At 54.2% G+C, this 23,552-nt stretch overlaps 12 protein-coding genes across 12 annotated transcripts; 6 read left to right on the top strand and 6 right to left on the bottom strand.

The window, feature by feature from the left end:
- Positions 1–376: 376 nt before the first annotated feature.
- GCG54_00007171 (putative feruloyl esterase) lies at positions 377–2,059 on the top strand (the record flags this gene model as incomplete). Its single annotated transcript, XM_045407158.1, has 2 exons — positions 377–1,136; positions 1,194–2,059. 2 exons carry the CDS (start codon positions 377–379, stop codon positions 2,057–2,059), a joined length of 1,626 nt encoding a protein of 541 aa, XP_045266079.1.
- An 819-nt stretch (positions 2,060–2,878) lies between these two features.
- Positions 2,879–3,979, top strand: GCG54_00007170 (Trans-enoyl reductase fsr4; the record flags this gene model as incomplete). Its single annotated transcript, XM_045407157.1, has 2 exons — positions 2,879–2,938; positions 2,999–3,979. 2 exons carry the CDS (start codon positions 2,879–2,881, stop codon positions 3,977–3,979), a joined length of 1,041 nt encoding a protein of 346 aa, XP_045266078.1.
- Positions 3,980–4,506: 527 nt separating this feature from the next.
- On the bottom strand, positions 4,507–4,886 carry GCG54_00007169 (uncharacterized protein; the record flags this gene model as incomplete). Its single annotated transcript, XM_045407156.1, has 3 exons — positions 4,507–4,596; positions 4,656–4,764; positions 4,843–4,886. The coding sequence occupies 3 exons, from the start codon at positions 4,884–4,886 to the stop codon at positions 4,507–4,509; spliced, it is 243 nt and encodes an 80-aa protein (XP_045266077.1).
- A 2,063-nt stretch (positions 4,887–6,949) lies between these two features.
- Positions 6,950–8,824, top strand: GCG54_00007168 (Rhamnogalacturonate lyase A; the record flags this gene model as incomplete). The annotated part of the gene is made up of 6 exons (XM_045407155.1): positions 6,950–7,083; positions 7,137–7,514; positions 7,576–7,627; positions 7,678–7,862; positions 7,916–8,558; positions 8,612–8,824. The coding sequence occupies 6 exons, from the start codon at positions 6,950–6,952 to the stop codon at positions 8,822–8,824; spliced, it is 1,605 nt and encodes a 534-aa protein (XP_045266076.1).
- Positions 8,825–9,421: 597 nt separating this feature from the next.
- Positions 9,422–9,870, top strand: GCG54_00007167 (uncharacterized protein; the record flags this gene model as incomplete). The annotated part of the gene is made up of 3 exons (XM_045407154.1): positions 9,422–9,469; positions 9,536–9,604; positions 9,637–9,870. 3 exons carry the CDS (start codon positions 9,422–9,424, stop codon positions 9,868–9,870), a joined length of 351 nt encoding a protein of 116 aa, XP_045266075.1.
- Positions 9,871–10,164: 294 nt separating this feature from the next.
- Positions 10,165–10,610, bottom strand: GCG54_00007166 (uncharacterized protein; the record flags this gene model as incomplete). The annotated part of the gene is made up of 4 exons (XM_045407153.1): positions 10,165–10,257; positions 10,314–10,324; positions 10,381–10,526; positions 10,579–10,610. The coding sequence occupies 4 exons, from the start codon at positions 10,608–10,610 to the stop codon at positions 10,165–10,167; spliced, it is 282 nt and encodes a 93-aa protein (XP_045266074.1).
- A 1,468-nt stretch (positions 10,611–12,078) lies between these two features.
- GCG54_00007165 (AB hydrolase superfamily protein) lies at positions 12,079–13,137 on the top strand (the record flags this gene model as incomplete). The annotated part of the gene is made up of 2 exons (XM_045407152.1): positions 12,079–12,473; positions 12,525–13,137. The coding sequence occupies 2 exons, from the start codon at positions 12,079–12,081 to the stop codon at positions 13,135–13,137; spliced, it is 1,008 nt and encodes a 335-aa protein (XP_045266073.1).
- Positions 13,138–13,426: 289 nt separating this feature from the next.
- Positions 13,427–13,930, bottom strand: GCG54_00007164 (Protein mmf1; the record flags this gene model as incomplete). The annotated part of the gene is made up of 3 exons (XM_045407151.1): positions 13,427–13,493; positions 13,554–13,711; positions 13,766–13,930. The coding sequence occupies 3 exons, from the start codon at positions 13,928–13,930 to the stop codon at positions 13,427–13,429; spliced, it is 390 nt and encodes a 129-aa protein (XP_045266072.1).
- Positions 13,931–15,093: 1,163 nt separating this feature from the next.
- On the top strand, positions 15,094–16,851 carry GCG54_00007163 (putative transporter; the record flags this gene model as incomplete). The annotated part of the gene is made up of 4 exons (XM_045407150.1): positions 15,094–15,298; positions 15,358–15,740; positions 15,791–16,069; positions 16,138–16,851. 4 exons carry the CDS (start codon positions 15,094–15,096, stop codon positions 16,849–16,851), a joined length of 1,581 nt encoding a protein of 526 aa, XP_045266071.1.
- A 480-nt stretch (positions 16,852–17,331) lies between these two features.
- GCG54_00007162 (uncharacterized protein) lies at positions 17,332–19,762 on the bottom strand (the record flags this gene model as incomplete). Its single annotated transcript, XM_045407149.1, has 2 exons — positions 17,332–19,022; positions 19,081–19,762. The coding sequence occupies 2 exons, from the start codon at positions 19,760–19,762 to the stop codon at positions 17,332–17,334; spliced, it is 2,373 nt and encodes a 790-aa protein (XP_045266070.1).
- Positions 19,763–20,141: 379 nt separating this feature from the next.
- GCG54_00007161 (uncharacterized protein) lies at positions 20,142–20,946 on the bottom strand (the record flags this gene model as incomplete). Its single annotated transcript, XM_045407148.1, has 2 exons — positions 20,142–20,431; positions 20,508–20,946. The coding sequence occupies 2 exons, from the start codon at positions 20,944–20,946 to the stop codon at positions 20,142–20,144; spliced, it is 729 nt and encodes a 242-aa protein (XP_045266069.1).
- Positions 20,947–21,878: 932 nt separating this feature from the next.
- Positions 21,879–22,829, bottom strand: GCG54_00007160 (uncharacterized protein; the record flags this gene model as incomplete). The annotated part of the gene is made up of 2 exons (XM_045407147.1): positions 21,879–22,601; positions 22,674–22,829. 2 exons carry the CDS (start codon positions 22,827–22,829, stop codon positions 21,879–21,881), a joined length of 879 nt encoding a protein of 292 aa, XP_045266068.1.
- Between the last annotated feature and the right edge of the window lie 723 nt (positions 22,830–23,552).

The raw sequence follows: 23,552 nt of genomic DNA, 5'->3' as shown, positions 1-23,552 counted from the left end.
GCAGCTCGCACGCCGAAGAAGGCCAAGCGGTTGGGCCGCCGTTACACGAAAGGCAGGTACGGACGAACCGAACTAACCAAGGAGTTCGGATTGAATAAGCGAAGCGGGGAATTGGACGGCTACTGCAGCATTCGGAGATTGCAAACGTGGAAAAGAGTGCGTTTTGGCAGCTGGGGAGCAAGTTTGTTTACGTGGTTATGCCTTGGCTTTGGGGGCTTCTTCTTCGTACTTGGTCCGAGGACGTCGGGGCTGCCCCGATGCGTGAAAAGGGGGCTTTATAAGTTAGGCATCGCAGCCGGTGAGTCTGGTGAGAATTGTCTGTTGTGATGTTGTCGGCACACACTCTCTCAAAGTCAACCAGCCTCCGCAACTCACCATGGCAACCCGTTCGGCACGCACTCTCTCGGTCCTCGGCGCGGCGACAGCCGTCGCCGCTGTATCCAACTCCAGCGCCTGCACTTCCGCGACCTTCGCCTCACTGACGCTGAGCAACATCGAGATCATCTCTCTCAATGTCTCTGCTTTGCGCAACCAGTCTCTGTCCTCCGGTCAAGACGCTGGAACCGGCGTTGGTGTGGGCATCATCTCGGCTCCGACGGGAGAGACGGCCTCCGGCGTGGATCTCTGCCAAATCGCTATCCAGTACACGCACCCCGGCCAGAACGACAACGTCAACACTTACATCGGACTTCCTCTTGACGCGGCGAACTGGAACTCGCGGTTCATGATGGGCGGAGGTGGCGGATGGGTTGCTGGCGGAGCGGGCGTCATCATCGGCCCTGTGGCATCTGGTTATTCGAGCTCATCGACTGATGGAGGGCACAACTCTACGACTACGACGGCGGAATGGGGCCTTGTCAGTGAGGGTAACACCAACTGGCCGGCTCTGAATGACTTTGCGTCTGTGGCCCTTGATGAAGCTGCGAAGTTGGGCAAAGCTGCCACGCAGATGTACTACGGCAAAGATCCGACCTACTCTTACTGGAATGGGTGTTCGACCGGAGGACGACAGGGTCACATGATGGCGCAGAGGTTCCCCGAGCACTTTGACGGCATCTTGGCTTCGGCTTCGGCGTTCAACTGGCAGAAGTTCCAGACTGCGTCCATGTACCCGGCCTTCTTGGCTGAATTGCTGGGTAAGCTTTGCGTCTCGAAATAGAAGAAGGAAGAAGAGTTGGCTGACATGAGTACAGGCGTGATCCCCCCATCCTGCGTCCTTAACGCCTTCACAGACGCTGCTATCGAGGCATGCGACGAACTCGACGGCGTGAAGGACAACATCATCTCTCTCCCCGGGTCTTGCAACTTCAACGCTTCTTCTCTCATCGGCCAAGCCGTCGCATGCACCAACCCCAACGCGACGATCACCATCGACGAGAAGACTGCGCAGTTCGTGCACGGCTTCTGGGAAGGACCCCGCAGCGCCGAGGGCGTCTTTCAATGGTATGGTTTTACTCAGGATGCTCCCTTGACGGCCGTCTTCAGCCCGACCTGCACATCAGTCGACAACTGCACTTACACGCCCTTCTCCGCTACAAACGACTGGTTCGGCGTCTTCCTCGAGAGGAACTCCACCTGGAGCATCGAGGGCTCCGGCATCACCCAAGAGCGGTTCGACAGACTCCACCGCATCTCCGTGGACGAGTACACTTCCTCCATCGGCACCGACAACGTCGACCTCACGGATTTCAAGAAGCGCGGAACGAAGATGATCACCTGGCACGGCATGCAGGACCCTCTTATTCCGTACAACGGCACGGTGGACTACTACGAGCGCGTCAAGGCCTGGGATGCGAACGTCGAGGATTACTATCGGTTCTTCCCTGCTCCTGGTGTTTCTCACTGTGGTGGCGGCGCTGGGTTTGACCCGAGCGACTACGTCTTCGACGCGTTGCGCGCCTGGGTTGAGAACGGTACGGCGCCGGAGACTTTGACTGGCCAGGGCACTGCGGTCGGCAACTCGAGCGAGACTCGTACGGTGAACTTATGCATGTACCCCAAGGTTCTGACCTTTACTGGAACTGATCCTGACGATGCTGCTTCGTATGAGTGCATCTAGGTAGTCTGCAACTTTAATCCATAATCATTACGGTTCAGCAATTTTTGCAGCAGGTCTGTCAACATAACGCACACACCTATTGCAACTCATGGCTGTGTTGGCCCGACTGCGTTTCGAAGTGGCCCCGCGAGTGCCCCAGTTGGCAGCGGGCGTGTTAAGCAAGAACCCGCAATGAACCCACATCGTCAACTCCGATATGGTGTAGTGGCCAACATGATGCCCTCTCATGAACTTGAGAGGTTAGGCATAGCCCCGAGTTCGATTCTCGGTTTCGGAACATTTTGCTCCCATCCTTTTTGTGTGGTCGTTTGATGCGGACGATCTGAAGCCAGAGACGCTGTTACTGACTGAGTGCATGCAGTGAGTGTGTTTGTTGTTGCTGGTGGTGAATCGGCAGCTTACTTTCGAACTAAGCCTAGAACGTAAGACGAGGTTTGTAATCCTCAACTCCAACTTCTTACGATGATGAAGTTACAAATCAACAGTGGCTTGAATTCGTGCATCCTCAGCGTCCGCTTTGACGTGTGGGGATGACCCGGTCCAACCACTTAACTCTTTGCGCGGATCCAACGCCAAAAGATCCCCGCTGCGAATGCCGTGCAGAACCGCCTCGAAGTCTATCAGTTCAGCGCAAGATTTGTAAGCGTTTCATCGGCGAAGGCAATTATTCAGACAACATTTCAACGTCACTCCCCACTTTAAACCTCTATCCGGATAAAAGTCGTGATCCAGACGGGCGAAACTCGACACACCTCACTGACCACCAGCCTACACCACACACTCACTTATCAAGCTCATTCACACAACCCAACCAACACCATGTCGGGAACAATGAAGGCCCTCGTCACAACCGGCGAAAAGACCGCCAAGATTGAAGAGGTGAGTCCCTCTCCATGACGAGCACATTTTCAACCCCGCATTCACTGACATTCCACCCAGATCCCCATCCCGCAACCCGGCGCGGGCGAGATCCTCGTCAAAGTCCACTACGTAGCCCAGAACCCGACAGACTGGAAGTCCACCGCCTCAGCCAAGGAGGCCGGCCGCACTATCGGCTGCGACTTCGCCGGCAGCGTCGTGAATCCCAACGGCTCGCAGTTCAAGGAGGGCCAGCGCGTCGCCGGCTGGGTCTTCGGCTGCAGCCCGGACCCCCCGCGCGGTGCCTTCGCCGAGTACCTCATCACCGAGAGCAGCCTGGTATTCCCCGTCCCTGACGTCATCACCGACCCCCAGGCCGCCGTCATCTCGCTGGCCGTCGCCACCGTCGTGCAGGCCCTCTTCCAGCGCCTGGCGCTGCCGCCGCCGTCCAGCCCGGCCTCGGCGCCGTTCCCGATCCTGATCAACGGCGGCACGAGCAGCGTCGGGCTCTACGCGGTGCAGCTCGCCAAGAAGGCGGGCCTGAAGGTCATCGCCACCGGCAGCAAGAGGAACCACGAGCTGCTGAAGAGCCTCGGCGCGGACGTGACGGTCGACTACCGGGACGCGGACTGGATCGAGCAGGTGAAGAAGGCGGCGGGCGACAAGCTGCAGTATGCGTTTGACTGCATCAGCGAGGTCGACACGACCAAGGCCGTTGTGCAGACGATCTCGTCTGAGGGCGGACACGTCATGTGCATTCTGCCCCGCAAGGCCGACGAGGTTGAGGCGCCGTCGTACGTCAAGGTCGAGAGCACGTTGGCGTACACCGTCTTCGGGAAGCCGCTTGAGTACGGCGCTTTCGATAACCTGAAGGGCGACAGGAGCGGCGACAAGCAGTTCTGGGAGAAGTACCTTCAGGTGATTCCGAAGTGGCTGGAGGATGGGTATCTCAAGCCGAACCCGCCAAAGGAGTTTGGTGGTCTGGAAGATATTCCGAAGGGCTTCAAGTTGCAGGAGGAGGGCGGTGTGAGTGCCGAGAAGCTTGTGTACAAGATTGCCTGAACCAGACAGGGCATATGAGTATTCTATAGTAAATAATGTGGAAGGTTGCTGCCAACAACGCAAAAGTTCGCCCACGGAAATGGTTTTAGTACAGGAGGAGCATACTCATGAATGACTGCTGTTTCATGGCTTATGAGTATCGCCTTTCTGCATGCATCGATTTGTCTTGACCGTGTTCTGCGCGTTCTCAACCGAGCTTTGTCTTGTTGAGCCGTCATCCTTACGCCGTATCTAGAGATCCAACGTTTCACAGGGTTGCCATCTGTTTCAATGTCCGTCTCGATGTCCTCGACGCCAGGTGAAAGACCAAGCCCGGCTGCCTGATAATTGGATGTGAACAGGAACATCACTTACTAAGCCTTACGAGGCGGGAGTCTCCCGCCAACAAGAGGTTTCGCAGATCAATGTGACATATCTTCTTTATAATCCTGATAGACTCTATTTGGTATTATGCTTTCACATTACGCTCGTGGTATCCTAAAAAACACTCTCGCTTCAAAAGCCCAAAGCATCGACTCGCTCGCTCTCTAGCAGATGTAGGTGTACTGCGCGCGAATGCCGCCGTTGTCCTTGCAGCCCTGCTGGTAGGCGCTGAACTTGCTGTCGTCAACGCAGCACTGTGGTTGTCAGTTAGGGAATGTGCTCCTGCTCCAAGGCGAGACTTGTCGTGACTTACGGCCGCGGGGTAGCTCTTCTCCGGGGTTCCGCCGACTGCGGTGCAGATGTTGGTGCTGGGGTTCGGGTTGCCGCTGTTGGTGACGCAAAGGTAGCCAGCGAATGCCGGGCTGGGCGCGGCCAGATCTATTAGCGACGAGAACTCAAAATGATTAAGGTTAATGACGTGCGCTGGCGGGTGGACTTACGCGGCGTGCACCAAGGCGAGGGCGAGGACGGCGGTAACCCTCATGGTGATGATGTGAAATTTGATGTGTGTTGGTGAGAAAGTGTTGCTTTGGATTCGATTGTTTGGAGATACTGTAGCCTCGCAAGAATTATGGGCTTGATCATGTGGCTTGGAAGGAGGAGCGAGCGAGATATAACGGTGCCGATTTCCTTGCGGTGCGAGTTTTGGCAGCGCGAACGACTCATTGACGACATGGATAGCCATGAAGGTTTGGGGGAGCGACGGGGGAGGACCCCTGACACAATATATTTTTGACGGGACATCAAACGGTGTGCCTCTGCTGTTCAATATGGCTTAAGTGGCTGTGGTCACCTGTTTCTCATGCCGTCTGCTAATGTCTTTGCCGCTTTTCAGGATGATGGCGTCGGCAATCGTGTTCGTGAGGAGCCAAGACTGGACTCGGTTCTACCCGAGTAGCTCGCCTTATAACCCCCGCGAAGAAACGCAGAGAGTGATAAGTGGCCAACGCCTTCCGGTTTACATGCCACTTGCGATTGATGGCGGCGTTGTAGACAATTCAATGATTCCCCGTTAACAGAAGGGGTCTGGACTCTGGCCTTTCGCAAGGGTTGACTTACAATATCCATCCAGCAACATGCGCTCGGATATCTCCAACACCGAAACCGAAGAAGACGTCTCTTGACTCTTCACCCTTCTCGAAATCTTCCAATTCTCGCTCAAATGCGAAACGGCATCTTCCGCCAGAACACAGGGCCGAGATCCCATTGAGATTGCGAGCGGCACTGGAGCGTGGGCCTGGGGAAATGCCACCGAAGCCCCCACGAGTCAGTGATCGCCGCGGTGTTGGCTGTGCGCGCGCCCTGCCCTGCGGCGGGCCTCTGCTTCATGAAGTTCAACGGTCCCTTGAGTTTGAGGAGGGCGCCGGTCGGACGAGACTCCGAAAGATCTCTTGTGTTGGCAACTTTGGGGAAGCATGGCTTGCATTGAGGCCTTGCGACGCGCTGCAGCGTTTGGGATCTATTGCGCACGAACGTGTGCTTCGTCTGAACATCGAATGCCCACGGCGAACACCCCCAGCCCGTTACATCCAACTCATCCTTACAAACCGCCGCGGGTCCCGTGGACGTCCTACTAAGGTGAGATGACCAAACGATTAACCAACGACCATGCATTTGGAAATTCTGCTCTGGTGATCGACCTTGGCACACTGTGCCGGGCAGTAATTACCCCCCCGACGACCGACACTTCTGCTGTTTCTCCTTCTCTCGCCGTTTACCACGTGGTGATGTGGCTCCCGGTGGGATACTTTGTGAATGCCCCCAGCCGGAAAGATGGGCAATGACCAACAACAAAATCAACGTCCATTGAGACACTTCTGTTGATGTGATTTTCTTCTACAACCTCTGTATAAGTTAAGAGACACATCGAGACTTCGATGCAGCAGGTAAACCACAATACTTACACATTCTGGCTGCACTGAATTGCGTGGCCCTCCTTTTTGATCACCCAGCAACATCTAGCTCACTCATAGTAACAATCTCACAGGATCCCTTGCACTACATGCGACCTAGGCACCATGCTTCTAGGCGCCGTACATCGCGATTCGCGGATCTTTTGTCCGCTCTGCATTCCATCTATCTCATTCAAAATAAGCTCGCCAGTCGGCACGTCAGCCGAATGCTTATCGTCTCCAAACCGTAACAGGTAAACAGCTGTGCGTGGCTACAGCTCGAGCTAACGTATCACGTCACCCCATCACGGACCACCGCCGCCGCCTTTCGCTGCAGACGTTCCCGGGAAAGGGCAGCTCGTTCAGAGTTTGGGACGAAATGAGGGGATCTTGCTCCAAATCTACATACGACGCGTCCGCGCCAGAATCAAGCTTTCGGAGAATTCTAGAGGACGGGAAAATTTGTGGTGGTTCTCCGCGCGGGAGGACTACTCGACGATGAGGGGGCATTTGGGTTTGGAGGCGACGATAAGTAGGCTATGTCGTCCGTTGTGGTGCGTGTTCAAGATGGAAGCAGCCCAGTTCGATGAGTAGCTCCTGTGCGGGATCCAAGCCACTGTCATTCTCATCGCAAGGTTTCCGATTCGAGGTCGAGATGCACTACATCAGCCTCCTCGCCGGCCTGGCGTCCATCTGGGGCGCGGCAGATGCGGCCTTTGGCCTGGCAACCGATAACAGCACAACTTACAAAGTCGACACCAATGGCGGGCTCGTTTTTGAAGTCAACAAGTATGGCCTTCATGAAGATGTCCCCGTCGATCGGCCGGCTGACAAAGATGCAGAGCAAACGGCGACATCACAAGCCTCCTCTACAACGGCGTCGAGTACCAGGGAGCCTCCAAGATGTCGCAGATCAACTCTGGCCTGGGCGCCTCCACGGTCACGGCGAACACGGTGGGCGGCGTGGTCAAGATCACCGTCAAGGCGGGTGCGCAGCCGCTGACGCACTACTATGTCGCGAAGCCCGACGACCCGACCATCTACATGGCGACGCACATCACAGGAGAGATCGCGCCCGGAGAGCTGCGGTGGCTTGCACGGCTGAGGCGGGCGGCGGTGCCGACTGGATGGCATGGTGATGTTGCTGATCTTGACGGGTGTACGGCGTTCGAGGGGAAGGACACGTTTAGGTGTGCGGATAATACGACTCGTTGCAAAATGTGAGTGTGGTTTGCGTGTTCTCACGCCTCAGGGGCTGGGCCAAGTTGACACCGATGGAAGGTACACCTCGGATCGATTCATCGACGACAAAGTCCACGGCGTCACTGGAAACGTAGGTCTACGCGAGCAATAGAGGAGATAACAGCTAACCCTGTGTCGCAGAATGTCGGCGTCTGGATGATCATGCCAGGCAACGCGTACGAGCACTCGGCCGGCGGCCCCTTCATGAGAGACATCAACTCGCAGAGCACCGGCGACCAGGAACTGTACTGGTACATGAACAGCGGGCACGTCAGAACGGAGCCGTGGCGCTTCGGTCTCCTCGGCCCATACGCGATGCGCTTCACGTAAGATGCCGAACTCCCCCCTTTCTCGGAACTCACCGCTGAACCGAGACCAGAACCGGTGCGCAACCCTCGGCCGACCTGGACACCAGCTTCTTCGACGCCCTCAAGATCGACGGTTACGTCCCCGACAGCGGGCGCGGAAGCGTCTCAGGCACAGCCACGGGTGTGGCAGACAACTTCGAGACGGTGGTGCACTGGTTCAACAGCGACGCGCAGTACTGGACGAAAGCGTCCGGCGGCAAGTTCACCTCGCCGCTCATGAAGCCTGGGACGTACACGATGAAGCTGTACCGCGACGAATTCCCGGTCGCAGAGGACAACGTGACGGTCACCGCTGGCGGCAAGGTAACCAAGGACATGGCCTCCACAGAGTCGAAGCCGTCGGTCATCTGGCGCATCGGCGAGTTCGACGGCAAGCCGACGGAGCTGAAGAACGGCGACAAGATCGAGCGGATGCATCCATCCGACGCGCGCATGGAGAGCTGGGGAGGGGCGTACACGGTGGGCAAGTCGCAGGCCAAGGACTTTCCGATGGCGCTGTTTGCGAAGGCGGGCGGCGTGGCGACTGTCGACTTCAACCTCGCGGGAGACCAGCTGGACGGGGTGGTCCTCCGGGTGGGCACGACGCTGTCGTTCAAGGGCGGTCGGCCGTCGGCGAAGATCAACGACTGGCAGGCGAGTGACCCGGGTGCTCCGGTAAGTTGTCGACGGAGCGATGATGTTGTGGGTATGCTGACGACTCTGTGTAGACGTTGATCGATTCCAGAGGGGTAACTCGGGGCGCGTATCGTGGGTTTGGCGATGTTTACACGTGGGATGTGCCGGCCAGCGCGCTGAGACAAGGAGCGAACACCCTCACGCTTGGTGTTCTCGGGACGGGGGACACGGCGTTTCTGAGTGCGAATTACATTGTTGATGCGATTGAGCTCCAGGGCAAGGCGTATGCCGATAGCCCCAGGTAAACTAAGGATATTCAATGTGATGAATTCATGTAAGTGTTTGTGAGAAAGGCCTAGCCAGATAGTAAAGGGCCATCTCTTCCGTCCTCGCGGTGTAAGGCTTCAGCTGGTGACTTGCGCTGGCCGGGTAGAAAGTCGAATCCGTCAGAAGCCGATTATCTCAAACAGTAGAGTGGATTAAATGTTAAAAGACTCGTCCAAGTTGACGAAAAGAGTACCAGGGAGACTTGAGACGACCGAAAAAGAAAAGAGAAGACACGAAGGAAGGGATTCGAACCCAGAGGCTCTTGACGATGGTGGAGGTGAAGCCCAGCGCATTCTAAGGGCAGGTGCAGCGTCATTGGTGGGTCCGTCGCGTAAACCACGGGAGCGCAAGCAAGGGCGCCCGAGAGTCCGTGCCCGTCTTAGTCATGCTAGCTCCACCGTAACTTTTGGACAGCTTCGCGACTCCTTTTCACAACTGCCACCCGAATCGTGAACCCGGCAGAATCCAGGATCGCGACGAACCTCAGTTCCCAGTCACTCCTTTGCCGCCTTCAACTTCCTTTCGACGCAGCCGCCCATTGAAGAACTTTTCGGTCAGCCATAGCAGCCGCAACCATGACCCGCGCCCAGCAGACCATCTCCCTCGCGCTCCTCGTGAGCTCGGTACGACCCCTCCCTGGTATCCCACCTCGAACCCGCGAAGCAGTCACTGATCGATGAACCACGCAGCTCTACCTCGCCCTCTACCTCCAGCTCATTCCTGCCCCCGCCAAGGTGCAGGAGCAAATTATCCCCGTCGTACGTCTACAATTTTCCTCCCAGACCTGCAGCGCAGCTCGTCCGCGCCGTCAACCCCTGCGGCCACCTTGCGGAAGGCCACCTGGCTAACAATCATCACGCAGCTCCCCTTCTGGGCCCTCGTTTCCTTCGGCGCATACCTCCTCGCCCGACTCGGCTACAACGTCATGACCTTCAACGACGTCCCCGAGGCGCACAAGGAGCTGATGGCGGAGATTGACGAGGCCAAGGCCGACCTGCGGAAGCTGGGTGTCGATGTCGACTAAGGGACTACGAGGACAATGGATACCAAAATACCAAATGTACGCTTGCGATCGATGCGATTTATACAACAGGAATGGAGTCTCGGGGGTAGATATTGGGAATCAACTCAATTGATAGTGTTCACTTTCGCATACCTGAGAACTACGGGACCGGTTTACGACAATCAATGCATGCACGAGCGAGTCGCCAATGCTCTTGGGCGAGCTTCCGATATTCTTTGAGGGCACTGATGCGGTATCTTGGGTGAGAGGCTACCAAATGCATTCAATTCAGCCACCCACGGCCATCTATCTGATCTAGTCGAGGCAGCCGGTGGTCTGCAGCCCAGAAATCTCCAGGCAATCATTCTGGAAGTCGTTCTCCCTCGTCTCGTCGGCGACAATAATGCACTGTCGAATCGTGAGCACATGTCACCCCCTTGGCGAGCACATGCATGCAAACTTACCGCATTGCCTCCTACGTGTTTGTTAGCCGTCTGATCTGCGCCCGTGGAGGTGACCACCAAAACTTACTCATGAATCCTTGATCCGCACACGCCTGTGTCGTCCAGCCCACGTCGACCCGCTCCTCCATCGGAGGCGCACCCTCCGAAAGATCTTGCTTGGAGCAGAAACATCTTCTCTCGCGCTGCGCTACCACCGTCGCGGCCAGCAATGTGCTGCTCTTTAATTCAGCCTGGCACCCAGTCGGTGTTATGGAGACATGCTTACATGGAAGAGAGGATCTTGGCTGCGGATACCATCTTGACGGGTATCAATGCGTGCGGCTGAAAGAGCTAGACAGACAATTGTTGGATTGATTCGTGGTGATTATCGAACACTACGATCTGAAAAGGGCCTTCGCCTTTTAATATTCTATTCACGGTCAATTGACTTTTGCAGACACGGCCACTTTGCGACGTCGTCGACAGACGGTTTCCATGTCGCCAAGTCGCAGTAATATCACAAACATTTCGCACGCTCAATTACACTCCGTCATGGTACCGAAAACGAAATCACCAGCCGCAGAGGGCCTATTTACAGCGCGCCCCAGCGACTCGGATCGATCGCCCGCGTGGCGGTTCAGACGATGCCAAGGCCGGTCCAGCGCTGCGTGTCAAACCTTATTCCGACTTTGACGCATTGCGATGCCCTTGCTTTGAGTCAGACACGAGCTGGCAAGCTTGGTGAGTTTGAAGTCGGGATGAACCAGCCTCATTGTGCAGCATCGTCTGCCTTGTCTTTGCGATTGGTTGACGGTTGGTTCCATGCTTGACTTTGGAGAATTAGATCGGCATCTGAATCGATCTGGCGAGCAGCTTTCTACAGGCGACAATTAACACGTCTGGCGTGGCTGTGCCTTCTCTTCCCCAAATTGTTGCCGTGTCCTTGGCCGTGTCCTGGCCGTCGGCTTGCCCGAAGGATCGACGCAACATGCCGCCGGCAAGCATTGCCTGTACCCCATTGCTTGGGCTGCTGTAAACTAAAACACCTACTTTTTAAACCACAAAAAGCGAGTTAGACCTCGTGAGTCTGAGTTACCTAGTTCAGAACCTCAAGTAGTCTATTTGATCAAATGGTAGGTGGCTGCACTGTAAAGTGGCTGCCTTCAAACCCCACGATGAAGACAACAGGCCTGAACCACCCATCACTCAGCAGGAAGACCTTTTCCTTCTCAATTGCTGCTGCTTCAGACAGTTGGTCGAGTACCTTATTTTTTCAGGACAGGAAAGCCCGTACGTAACACAAATTCTCTCAATTGCTCCCCCGCGTTCCCGCACATGAGAAGCGACGTTGGGAACCATTAAATGTCCGAACATATCGTATCGAAAAGCGCCGAATGCGGGGTTAGCTGTGTGACTGAACCTGATCCCTGCAATGATGCAACCACGCATACCGTATCATTTCCAGCACCCTCCCTCTCCTCTCAGATAACGCTTCAACTGTCGAGGGGCCCTTTACTGATAATTACGTGGGGGCGAGAGCTCACCTCCGATTGGGGGTCATTGTTGCAGTCGGGCAACGTTATCGGCCAACTTGGAGCATCCGTTTACCGGAGGCCTGGATCATCGGCCGCCGTGCCCGTCTGCAGCCGGAAACATCACCACATCTTCGTCATATAGAAGCAAAAAAGGGCTGTGATTCTGCGAGACACACACCTCAAGCTCAACTAAGCAGCCCAATCGGTACCCCCTGCCCCATCTCATACCTCTACTTCCACCAGACCCCATCATGCCTGAACCGCCGTATCCCCTGCACCCGTCGGTCCTCGGCCGCATCAACCCCGAGTACAAGGACTTTTACAACAAATTCGTCTTTGACAAGCAGGTCGTGCATCACCAGCCCATTTCGGCGTCTAGGGCCAGCGGTACTCTTATCCCCGGTGCCGGTCCGAAGCTCGAGGTCGCGAGCGCGCAGGACTTTCACATCCCGCGCAAAGAGACGACCGGGCCCGATATCCTGGTTCGTGCGTTCACGCCTTTGGGGGAGAAGCCCGAGAAGGGATGGCCGTTGTGCATCTGGTTTCACGGAGGCGGGTGGGTGCTGGGAAACATTGACACCGAGAACGTAATTGCTACGAATTTGACCAACCGCGCGAAGTGCGTTACGATCTGCGTAGACTACCGGTAAGTTCCCCCGCGCCTTTCAAAGTGAGTTGTAACTAAGAACATCCCCAGACTGGCCCCAGAAGACCCCTTCCCCGCCGCAGTCGACGACTGCTGGGAATCCCTCCTCTGGGCCACCTCCGCCGGCGCCTCCAAACTCAGCCTCGACACCTCCCGCATCGCCCTCAGCGGCTCCTCCGCCGGCGGCAACCTCACCACCGTCCTGTGCCAGCGCGCCACCGCGCGCAGCGACATCCCCAAGATCGCGGTCCAGCTGCTCTCGGTCCCCGTCGCCGACAACACCGCCACCGTCGAGTCCGCCGCGCCGGAGCACGCCTCCTGGCGCGAGAACGAGTTCACGCCCGCGCTGCCGGCCGAGAAGATGCTGTGGTACCGCTACCACTACCTGCCGCGGCGCGAGGACTGGGCGCACCCGGAGGCGAGCCCGTTGCTGTGGGAGGGGGATTGGGCGAAGTTGCCGCCGGCGAGTATTGTGGTGGGCGAGCTTGATGTGTTGCGGAGCGAGGGCGAGGCGCTGGGGAAGAAGCTGGCGGACGCGGGGGTCGCGGTGGATTTGCATGTTATGAAGGGGCAGCCGCATCCGTTCATTGCGATGGACGAGGCGTTGGAGGATGGGAGGAGGGCGATTACGCTGTTTGTGGAGAAGTTGGTTGAGTTACTCTAGACTTTGAAGAATCGCCCAAGGATATAACGCTCTGAAGTTCCAATGATAACTCAACTCAATCAAAAGATCTAATGTTCACTTGCTCCCGGATGACTCTGACTAGAAAGTCAGGAAACGTTCATAAAGTCTTTTACAGAATTCACCGAGTGCATCTTCAGCGTAATGAGTTGTTGAAATCTTCGTCAGCCGTGGAAGTCTTTATTAAAAGATTCACTGAGACATTTGAGAGAACGACATTTCTGAACTTTTATTTTTATTACTAGATCTGCTTTTCAGCCCGTCAACTAGCTTACAACACAGCGATGCACTCAATCTCAACATCAACGTTGAGAGGCAGAGTCTTGACCGCCACGCAACTACACACAACTCATCAGTAAACAAAATCTCGAGCAGTAATCAACGATCAAGCAACTCACGTTCTAGAAGGCTTAATCTCGCCCCAGTATGTGCAGTAGACCTCGTTCATGGCCGCAAAATCGTCCATGTTGGCCAGGAAGACGTTCACCTTGACAACTTTGTCAATGGTGGTACCGGCACCCTCCAGGATCGCCGTAAGGTTCTTGATGCATTGGTGCTGCAACCACAGATTAGCTACATTCAATGTTCGTCGGGGGTTTCATGCACGTACGGTGTGAGCCTGGATGTCACCGTCGATGATCTTCATGGAGACGGGGTCCATGGGCACGGCGCCGGAGCAGAAGACCATGCCATTGGCGATGATGGCCTGGCTGTAGATGCCCGGCAGGGGCTTGGGGGCCTTATCGGTGAGGACGGGGGTCTTGGTAGAGGACATTGTTCTGGTTGCTGGTGAGATGATGGTGTGCTAGGCCGGGCAAGGGTTGTTGATGCAGGTGATAGATACTTGGGAGGTTGTGTTGGTTCTTTGACCATAGTAGTTAAAGGTCTCTCTTGAGAAACTCTGATTCTACATCAGACGCATGCTGCGCGCCGAATTGGCCCAGCAGCGTGTCCGTTGTCGGAATCGGAGTACTGCCCGCGGAGAATTGAGGTATGATCGTCCTATCAACTCAATTCCCCGCACGGGACTTGCATGATAGATGGTTCCCCCCCTTATCTCTTCTCGATATCTGTTGGCTGTGGATCTTGCCGTATGACACAAACCCCTAACCAACCTCCAAAAGTAACGTTAAATGAAGGATTGACTGCTACCGACAAGAACGTCCTCTGGGCCCATAAGCTTGTTATTTGCGACCCCCACGGAAAGGCCCCTCTTTAGTCGGTCCTCCATCGGTTCCTAATGCCGGTCTGATGAAGCTTCACTAGACTCCACCCACACCGACACGACCGTTGCAGGTCAAGCTTGAAGTCACGGGGCGATTGGGGAAAATGCGGGGTGGTAGCTGACCTTGAGAATACATGCATACTGCTCTCTCCCCGTTGCATGAAGGGTTTCGCCAGCATCCTGGACATGGCTTCCATCCGTTTGGCCGTCCTGTACGTGGTCAGCATTCGTCCAGGAATGCGACCGTCACGGGGCGTCAATCCCATCCAAGTACGCAACAGCCGGGAGCGTAGCTTGAGAGTTGAGACCAGGAAAAGAGCTTACTCTGCCGATCGACCTGGGGTCAAACCGAGCCTATCCCATCAGGAACAAGATATCCCTGAAATGTTCCTTGGAGAAGGCCCACTGCTAGTATCACCCTTATCTTTAGCTGCCTCTGCATACCCCAACATTACGCGCGAAAAGCAGCCGAGGAGATCCTGCCCTGCGTATTAGCCGACCAGCGTGATAAGATATGCTGTGACGTTCGACTTGGGGAAGCGATAAGCACTCCAATCGAGTGTGACCCCAAATGTGACTTTATCTACGCAGGCTGCCCTGTCTCGTTTCGTCCGGACATGCTCCCTCCTTCATCGCACGACGCCCAAAGCGCGCGACATATCGCCACCTTTGCCTCCTGAGCAAGCCGTTACGAGACGACTCCGATTCTCACCATGGGCGATGAGGCGGATAGCAAGATCACGCGGGCGGCCGACCGTGAAGGCTCGATCCGGGAGGGCTCCACGGACGGGAACGAGGTTGGGAATGATGGAAAGATCGACGCCTACGGCGACGAGGTGCACGTGGTCGACCACGAGGCGGAGCGACGATTGTGTCGCAAGCTGGACTTCCGACTCATGCCTGTGCTTGCCGTCATGTGTAAGACAGGCGCCAAGCGACCAGCACGTTGTTCGCGATCACTGACTTCCGCCATGCAGACCTGTTCAACGCCCTCGACAAGGGAAACATCGGAAACGCCGAGACCGACGGCATGAGCACTAATCTCGGCTTCAAAGACGGGCAGTACAATCTCATCGTCAGCATCTTCTTCGTGCCGTACGTCGTCGCCGCCCCGTTCGTCGCCTTCGTCGGCAAGAGGTTCGGCCCGGCGGTCATCCTCCCGATTCTCATGTTCACCTTTGGAAGCATGACGCTGCTCATGGCGGCTGTGCAGAACTTTGGCGGCGTCCTGGCGTTGCGATGGATCTTGGGCATGAGCGAGAGCGGCTTCTTCCCCCTGGTTATTTACTACCTGACGACGTTCTACCGCCGCGGTGAGCTCGCAAGACGATTGGCTATTTTCTATGCCGCGTCGAACATTGTAAGAGACCTGCTCTATTTCCCCAGGATAGTGACTGACAAAGGCTTTAGGCCAATGCATTCTCGGGACTCCTTGCCTTTGGTGTCTTTCACATTAAGAGCACGAGCCTGTACCCCTGGCGCTGGCTGTTCATCGTGGAGGGAACCGCCAGCGTTCTCTTCTCGATCTTCGCCTTCTGGTATTTGCCGCGGAGTGCCGCAGAGGCCAAGTTTCTCAACACCGAAGAAAAGCAACTCGCTTTCCACCGCATCCGAGTCGACAGTTCTTCGGTTGTTGGTGAGAAGATGAGCATCAAGGAGAGTGCAAAGGTCTTCAAGCACCCCAGTACTGTAAGAACACCCCAGATCATTTACGCGAAATTGGGTTTGCGTCTTCCCGCTGACCACTTGCTTGCCAGTTCGGCTTCCTTCTCATTGAGATCTGCCTTGGTGTTCCTCTCCAAAGTGTCAACCTCTTCATGCCCCAGATCATCCAGCGTCTGGGCTACAGCACCGTCAAGACCAATCTCTACACCGTCGCGCCGAATGTCACCGGAGCTTGCATGCTTCTCATTCTGGCTTTCCTCTCCGATTGGCGCCGCCTTCGCTTCCCATTCATCGCACTGGGTTTCTCTCTGACCTTCATCGGCTTCATCATCTACGCCGCGATCGATGATGTTGAGAGGCAGATCAAGCTGGCCTACTACGCATGTTTCATGATGACGTGGGGAACTTCAGCCCCCAGTGTCCTGCTGTCAACGTGGTACAACAACAACGTGGTGAACGAGAACCAGCGTACGTCATCCATCAGCTACATTTACTCGCCAAGAACTGACTTGAAAATCCCAGGTGTATTCTTGACCTCGATTGGTGTTCCGTTGGCAAACCTCATGGGTCTCGTTAGCAGCAACATCTTCCGCAAGCCCGATGCGCCAAAATACGCACCTGCACTGATCACGACAGCCTCATTTGGTGGCACCGGTATTCTTTGTGCCCTGTCGCTAGGTTGCTTCATGATTTGGGATAACAAGAGGAGGAACAGGGCGCAGGGTGTCAACCTGACTGCTAGTGATGTGCCGACATCCAAGCTGAACGATGGGCCTAAGAGCCCCGACTTCAGGTGGTTCCTATAGGATTCAAGGATGCAGTCTCAGAGATGTTGGACTAGTATTTAAGATACACAATTGGAAAAGGCTTCATGTACCATGAATGTCTGATCGACTCATTCACACAATTGCCACTGACAAAGACCCTCGCCTGCCCACTAAAGTGGACCAGAAAGCGAGCTTGTGCAGATGAATATGATCAGGTTGAGACCTTCGTTGCTTGCCCTAGGTATGCGAAATCTAGTACATCTGTTTTCCAACTGTCTTGTCGTCCTAATTGATCCGACCTGTTCCAGCCACCGCTCTGGCGTGTCACGCGGTATCTGATCAGCGAGTAACAAGCATCAAAGGTCCATCTGAGTGTTAACCAATCTCAACTGCAAGCTAATATACTCTATCTGTGCTATTCTTTCCTAGGTATTGTGTTCTCATGCCCTCTTCATTCTCCCATGCGTCTTCAGATCACCTTTCTGAGAATCAAAGGCCTATCCGATGAGTCGATCTTCATCACATCAATACTATTTCACGAATATTCTCTTTGCCGCCCCAAAGACTTCTTAACTTGGCTCGATATGCTTCCTTCACAGATCTAATGCTGGCCTGATCAGTAGATCCTGACGCTAGTGGCTCCGTTCGGGTATGTTGTGAGTCCCACCAGCCAACACGAGACCATCTGTTCTTCTCTTCCTCCGCTACTATGATTCCTTCCAGAATTGACCAACCGGTTTGGACGACAATGAGTGCGCTCAACTTTGAAAGAGAGTTCTGCTGCAATCTGGGGTCGTCGGGATAGTCAATCACTGCCGGCATCTCCATCCCCTCAACAATGATGACTGGTATCCCATTTTCAGCACTTATGGTTGGAAGTGGAATCCCTATCATCAAGCCACGTACACGAAGGTCGCCCTTCTTGACCTCACCAAATGGCGCATCCGCAGATACGAGCTGAATATCATGACTCAAGATTTCGAAGTCTGGATCTTTCTGTTTTTCGAGATGCGTGTTTATCCATGTGACATCGTCATCATAAGCTGACCAGCTCCATGTCGGTTTGGGCCTTTCGACAGGGCCAGTACGTCGGACTGGGTTCTTATTGTCAATTTGAGCGAATTGTGAAGACCACAAGAGCCCCGATGGTAGATCTGATTTCCAAATACCGCAGATATACTCGTCTTTCAGAGCCACCGCAAACTCCTGCGCTATTGCGGATATTGCCGGCAAGCGGTCGCTCTGATAAGTTACTTTTCGGGTGCAATACATATCCACAAGCTCACACCAGTATTCGAGAAGCTCACTGGAATTGAACTGGGCATCACCAGGGTTCTTGAGTATTTCCATCACATCCGAAAAGGTTTCTTGCTCCGCAATGCCATAGCCAGGATGTGTGTGTGCCTTTCCGATAATCCAGCCATCGCAATGCTGGACAACTTGTTCTCCACAATAGCAACTCCATGTCGTTCGATTATTCAGATACTGAAGGCGACGTCTTGAGAACAAGAGTTCCTGGAAGGTCCAAGCTCTAGTATACCACGGCTCGGGGTAGTTGAAGTGGTACGGCGTGAGAAGGATGGGGACGTGTACATAGTGTTTCCCACGCTTTCCGTATGCCTTGATGCTGAACATGGGCTGAGGCGCCGTCATATCTCTTGCCGGTCCAATGGTCGCATGTCGATCCCTGAGAAATCCTTGCTTCACGTCTTTGGCTGCCGATGCAATGATTGTGAAAGTAGCACACTGGTAAATGTTTCCCATTTTCCCCAGCTCTTTAGCTTTGAAGTCGTAATCGTCTTGTATAATGCAGAGGGCATCAATCCACAAAAATCGGAAGTTGAGTTCCCTGGTAGCTTTCATAGCGTCCTGGATCGTAGTATCGAAGTGATGTAGCTCTAGTCCCGACATGAGATCGTTCTTATTGCCGAGTTTCAGCATCGTCTTCTGCATACCGACTCCCCAGCAGTACGAGAGCGCGATGTATCGCTCCCTCAGACCTTGAGTGACTGAGACCAGTTTGACTTTTTTTTTGCAGGAAACATCCAGGAGAAACGATGGCATAGATGAGGGTAAATCCTTGACACCACAGTTGTGGTCAATCTCGCATTTCCTCAGCCAGTGCCGGATCAGAGCCATCGATCCCAAGCTGCTCGGTGTTACGTTGGATGGAGAGCCGACGTAAGTCTGTCTGGCATCTCCGAAGTCTCCTAGTATCGCTCTTCGGTAAGCAGTTGGTCACTCATGCATGATGTGCAGCTTACTTACCTGGAAGTCCCAAGGCAAAGAATGACACCCAAAATGAAATCCATCTCACACTCTTGAATCGTTCTCCAGCTGGGTTAGGCCGCATAATGATGTTAACATCCACTTTTGCTGACTGGTCGTCATAGTCTCCTGGGTTGTCATCGTCGATATTCGTGTAAGCCACTAGGATTCTCACGAAGTCCTCTGCTACATCTGCGGCAACTGCCCCGACTGATTCGTCGTCGCGTGATGCGGACCGCCAAGGTAGTTTCCTCATGACTTGACATAGTCGTTGATACTCTTTCACCTGATCTTCTCCTATAGAAGCTGCGAGGGCTTCGTAGTACACGTTTGACCAACGCCCATCATACTTCTGAAGGTCGTACTCAACTTTACTACATTGCTGCTCCAGCCCCACCTTAAACGCTTCGAACTCCAGGCGCTCTTGGATCATGGTCCAGAAAGCGCACCCGGATGCTGCCATCTTTTGGACCTTACTGGTAGTCACGTCGAGCCGAAAATAGTCTTTCGACTTCGTAAAAGCGCGCTGGAAAGGCTCCGGAAGTGGCTTGACCAATATGCCGATGCACTTGTCGCAAGAATGACCCCTTGCATTGGCCGCCACAATAGCTCGCTTCAAATGAAGAATCTCGTAGTCGGTCTCGGAGGGAGGCCCCTGGTTACCTCTCTTCTTGGTCCTCATTGTACTCGAATCTCGAGCATCTCAAGATACTTGGCACAGTCTGTCGTAGACCTCGATTCCAGCCCGGCGATTGATCTGGTGCATTTCAGGTATGTCAGATCGAGGATGGCGGAATCAGGCTATCTCCCCTGTGCTCGCTGAGCACATGATGTATGATCACAGCCAGGCTGGCCAATGGTTGAATATGCGGGGCGCTTCTGCCTAGATTAACCTACATGATGTCGTCAAATGCTCGCCATTGATTGTCGACCCACACACAATGGGAAAAGACACATAGCGAACTTTACCGAGTGCATGGGAGAGTCAGAGGTCAAATTGCAGCTGTAAGGATCCAGTATTCCCCAAGGCCGACGGCAAGTCCATCATTGTCAATGTAGCTCTATGCACCCGTAGTCTGCGCAGGATTTTCAAGTCCACCGCCCTCCTGCTTCTTCATCTCCCGTGTGAGAAGATAGACCCAGTATCCACAGCCCCCGTACTTGGTATCGTCCTGATAAGCTTTGTGAACTTCTTTAAATCCCTGCTTCTTGTAGATGTTCACGGCAGCCTCGAATGACAAGATGAAGACATCAGCTCCTATTTCCTCGGCAAGTCGTACACCATGCTGAACCAGAGCAGCAGCAACACCCTTGCCCGTGTTATCGGGATGAACAGCCAGGTAGTCAAGACCTATATCACGGTCAGACTCCATCACACGATGAGGAGCCGGGAATCGTCAACTCCCCGATGGACACTCTTCACTTACTGATGTACCTGCCCTCAGCCAAGATACGCTTCTTCTCGGGGCCGCAGTCATTGATGCCGTCCATGCTGTAGGGCTTCCACCATGCGCCGTCGCTTCGTTCCTTGATGGCTTTCCTCTCCTCCTCGCTTACATCGGAAATCTGCGCATCTGCCCATTCCGGTGCATCCGTGTATTTGGCGGGCAACTCCCAGCGTGCGTAGCCCACGAGAGCACCCGTCTCGGGATCAACTGCCTTGAAATGACGCAGCGTCTCGCGATTCTTCAGGAGATTGTTCGGCATGCGCTTGATAACTTCGCCAATGAGAAAATCGAGTTCGATGTTTTGAATCGTCCAGCCGAGTTTCCAGTTTTTGTCTGTCGCCCAGAAGGCGCTCATGTTGTTTCGCGCCAGAGCTGGGGCGTCGGCGAGCGTGCAGGGCACAATCTTCCAGGACACCATGATTCTTGGGTGGATGAACAACTACTCCAACAGGCTGCAGAGTTAATTCGTTGTGGAAGCTTTACCCAAAATCAACCTTTTGATAGAGTTTCGATCGAGCGCGACGGGACGGATCACCATAAGTGCTCTTTATCGCGACTTTTTATTATTTTTTAAGAGACGTTCACACACGCTGCGCTCTACGTGGCTTATTTGAAGCCCTGCCGGTTATCCGAACTGGGATGACGCTGCGGAATATGACACGTTTACGGCCAGTCTCCTTTTGGTAGGCAGGAGGCCTCCCGTCCCATGAGAACACATCTCCCCACGACGATCTCGAAACAGCCAGCTTCTTAAATGGCGCGTGACGAAACTGATTCCGTTCAATACGACATCTCTTTCTGGCATAATTTGGTGTTTTTGGTTGGACTGTTGTTTTCCCCGAGGAAGCCGTATATACACAAGCGGGCCATCAGTGACATCTCTGACACTTGGTTTGGGACTTTGGCATCGCGACCCCACAGCCAAGCTTCAAATCAACCTAATTTCCACGCGTAAGCACTCAAAGAAGCTTTCGAAATTGACTATCACGGAAGCTTGCGGGGGATCTGAGTTCATAGATGGAAGCACACGCCCGGAGATCGGCATCAGCATACGGGATACAATGCCGATGGTAGTGGGGCCGGCCCGGTTTCTTACACGAGAAGATGCCCGACCTTTACAAATATTGTCAAATACTGTCATTGCTTTCATAAAAGCCGTTGCATTTGAATTCTTCATTGAAAATGGGACACGTAAATAAGGAATGGTCTAAGCTGAGTGTTTGAAGAAGTCGGCCATAGTGCCAACTGAGCCGAAGGAAACGAGACCAGCCGCCAGCGCCCGAGCCTGAGCTCATTGTATCTAAATCCATTCTAACTTCCCTTTAGATTTATCAGGGACAAAAGGAATCTTCAAATCGCACGGTTGTAACCCGAACGGCCATCTGTCTCCGCAGCTTTGTTGTACCCAGACCGACCGTCCTCCTCACGGCGGTTGTAGCCAGATCGACCGTCAGTCGAGACAATGGAATCTTCACCATCGCGTCTGTTGTAACCTGAGCGTCCGTCGGTGCCGATAACAGTGTCAGTCTCTGAACGTCGGTTGTACCCAGAGCGGCCATCAGTAGTCATCCCAGATCCCGCCTCCTCACCACGTCTGTTATATCCAGACCGTCCGTCAGTAGTCACAGAATCAGCGCCCTCTTCCCTGCGGTTGTATCCGGAGCGACCATCAGTCGTGACAATACCGTCTGCCTCAATATTCCGACGATTGTAACCGGAGCGGCCGTCGGTCGTAACAACACCGTTTTCAATACCGTTGTAGCCAGATCGGCCGTCTTCCTCCTCACGCTCGTTATACCCAGAGCGTCCATCTGTGGCAAAAGCTGCGTCGTCGTTGTCATTGCGACGGTTGTAACCGGATCGACCGTCAGTGGTAACAGTGCCCTCTTCAACACTGTTGTATCCAGATCTTCCATCTGTCTCTTCCCGCTTATTGTATCCAGAACGACCGTCTGTAGAGACAAGAGCTTCGACGTCGTCGGTGCGAATACGGAGACCCGAGTTTTCTTCGTTGACAGCGAGCATCGCTTGTGGGCTCTTATGGTTTCCAATCACGACTAAGTTGTTGTTGATCTATCAGAGTTAGCATGATAAGTCTTACATGTTTACTCCGTTGCTTAAAGCGGGAAAAGACCATCAGCTTACCGACGACAAAAGACTGTCAATTCTGAAGAATTCAACAACCAAGGCACATAAAACCAAGGAGATAATGACTGCGCCAAAGGCAGAGCGACGCCCATTGCAACGGTTGTTTGAGGTCGGGGCCGACACATGGGTCGGGAGAATAGAGCCCTTTTCCATGGCTGGCTGATAGATTATAGTGTTGATACGATGTGTTTGTATGGATGAAGGAAACGGGCTGTGTCGATTGAATCAAACGAGACTTGACTGAGTTGACGAGATGAGAAGACGTTATGTTTGATTATTTCTACAAGACCATTAGATCGTGGAAGATGATTCATTATAAATATTCTTTCAAATAACAGGCTACCACCAGTTACCACAACGAGGCAATCTCATACGAAGTCAGCGTATGGGGGCAATTAGTGAGGCACAGCTGAAGACCCCATCACTATTGCGCCCGAGTAGCCAAATGACACAGCCTCCAACAGTAGCCCCCATGCAGGCTGGACTCCAAATCGTGGTCTGCGATGACATCTTTCGGTCATGCCGTAAGGCAGCAACATTTGTTCAGTACTTATGGAACCGACCGATGAGCATGCAGAAACTGTGAGACGCCCCCAACCCAAGCGCCCAGTGAGGTAAATGTAAGATTCGCCAAGCTGTGAGGTCCAATACGCCACTTTTTCCCACCAAGATCCTGGGCCCTGGCACCAACAGCACCAACAGCGCAACTTGTCGCCTTCTCGGGCGGACGACCCCCGTTGAAGAAAGCGCCAATCCCAGTTGCTTGTCGACCAGGATTTGCGCCTCTTGACAGGCTACCGGATCGGGATCTGATTGGGTGTGTCGGATTTTGCTCACCGGGGGCCAGGCCCGGCTCTGAACAAGGCATTGTAATAG

The sequence above is a fragment of the Colletotrichum gloeosporioides genome, assembly GCF_011800055.1.
Source record: "Colletotrichum gloeosporioides strain Lc1 chromosome Unknown consensus_32, whole genome shotgun sequence".
In the NCBI taxonomy this organism is placed as follows: domain Eukaryota; kingdom Fungi; phylum Ascomycota; class Sordariomycetes; order Glomerellales; family Glomerellaceae; genus Colletotrichum; species Colletotrichum gloeosporioides.
Note: the sequence above shows the minus strand (reverse complement) of the source record. Positions and strands in the feature narration are given on the sequence as shown.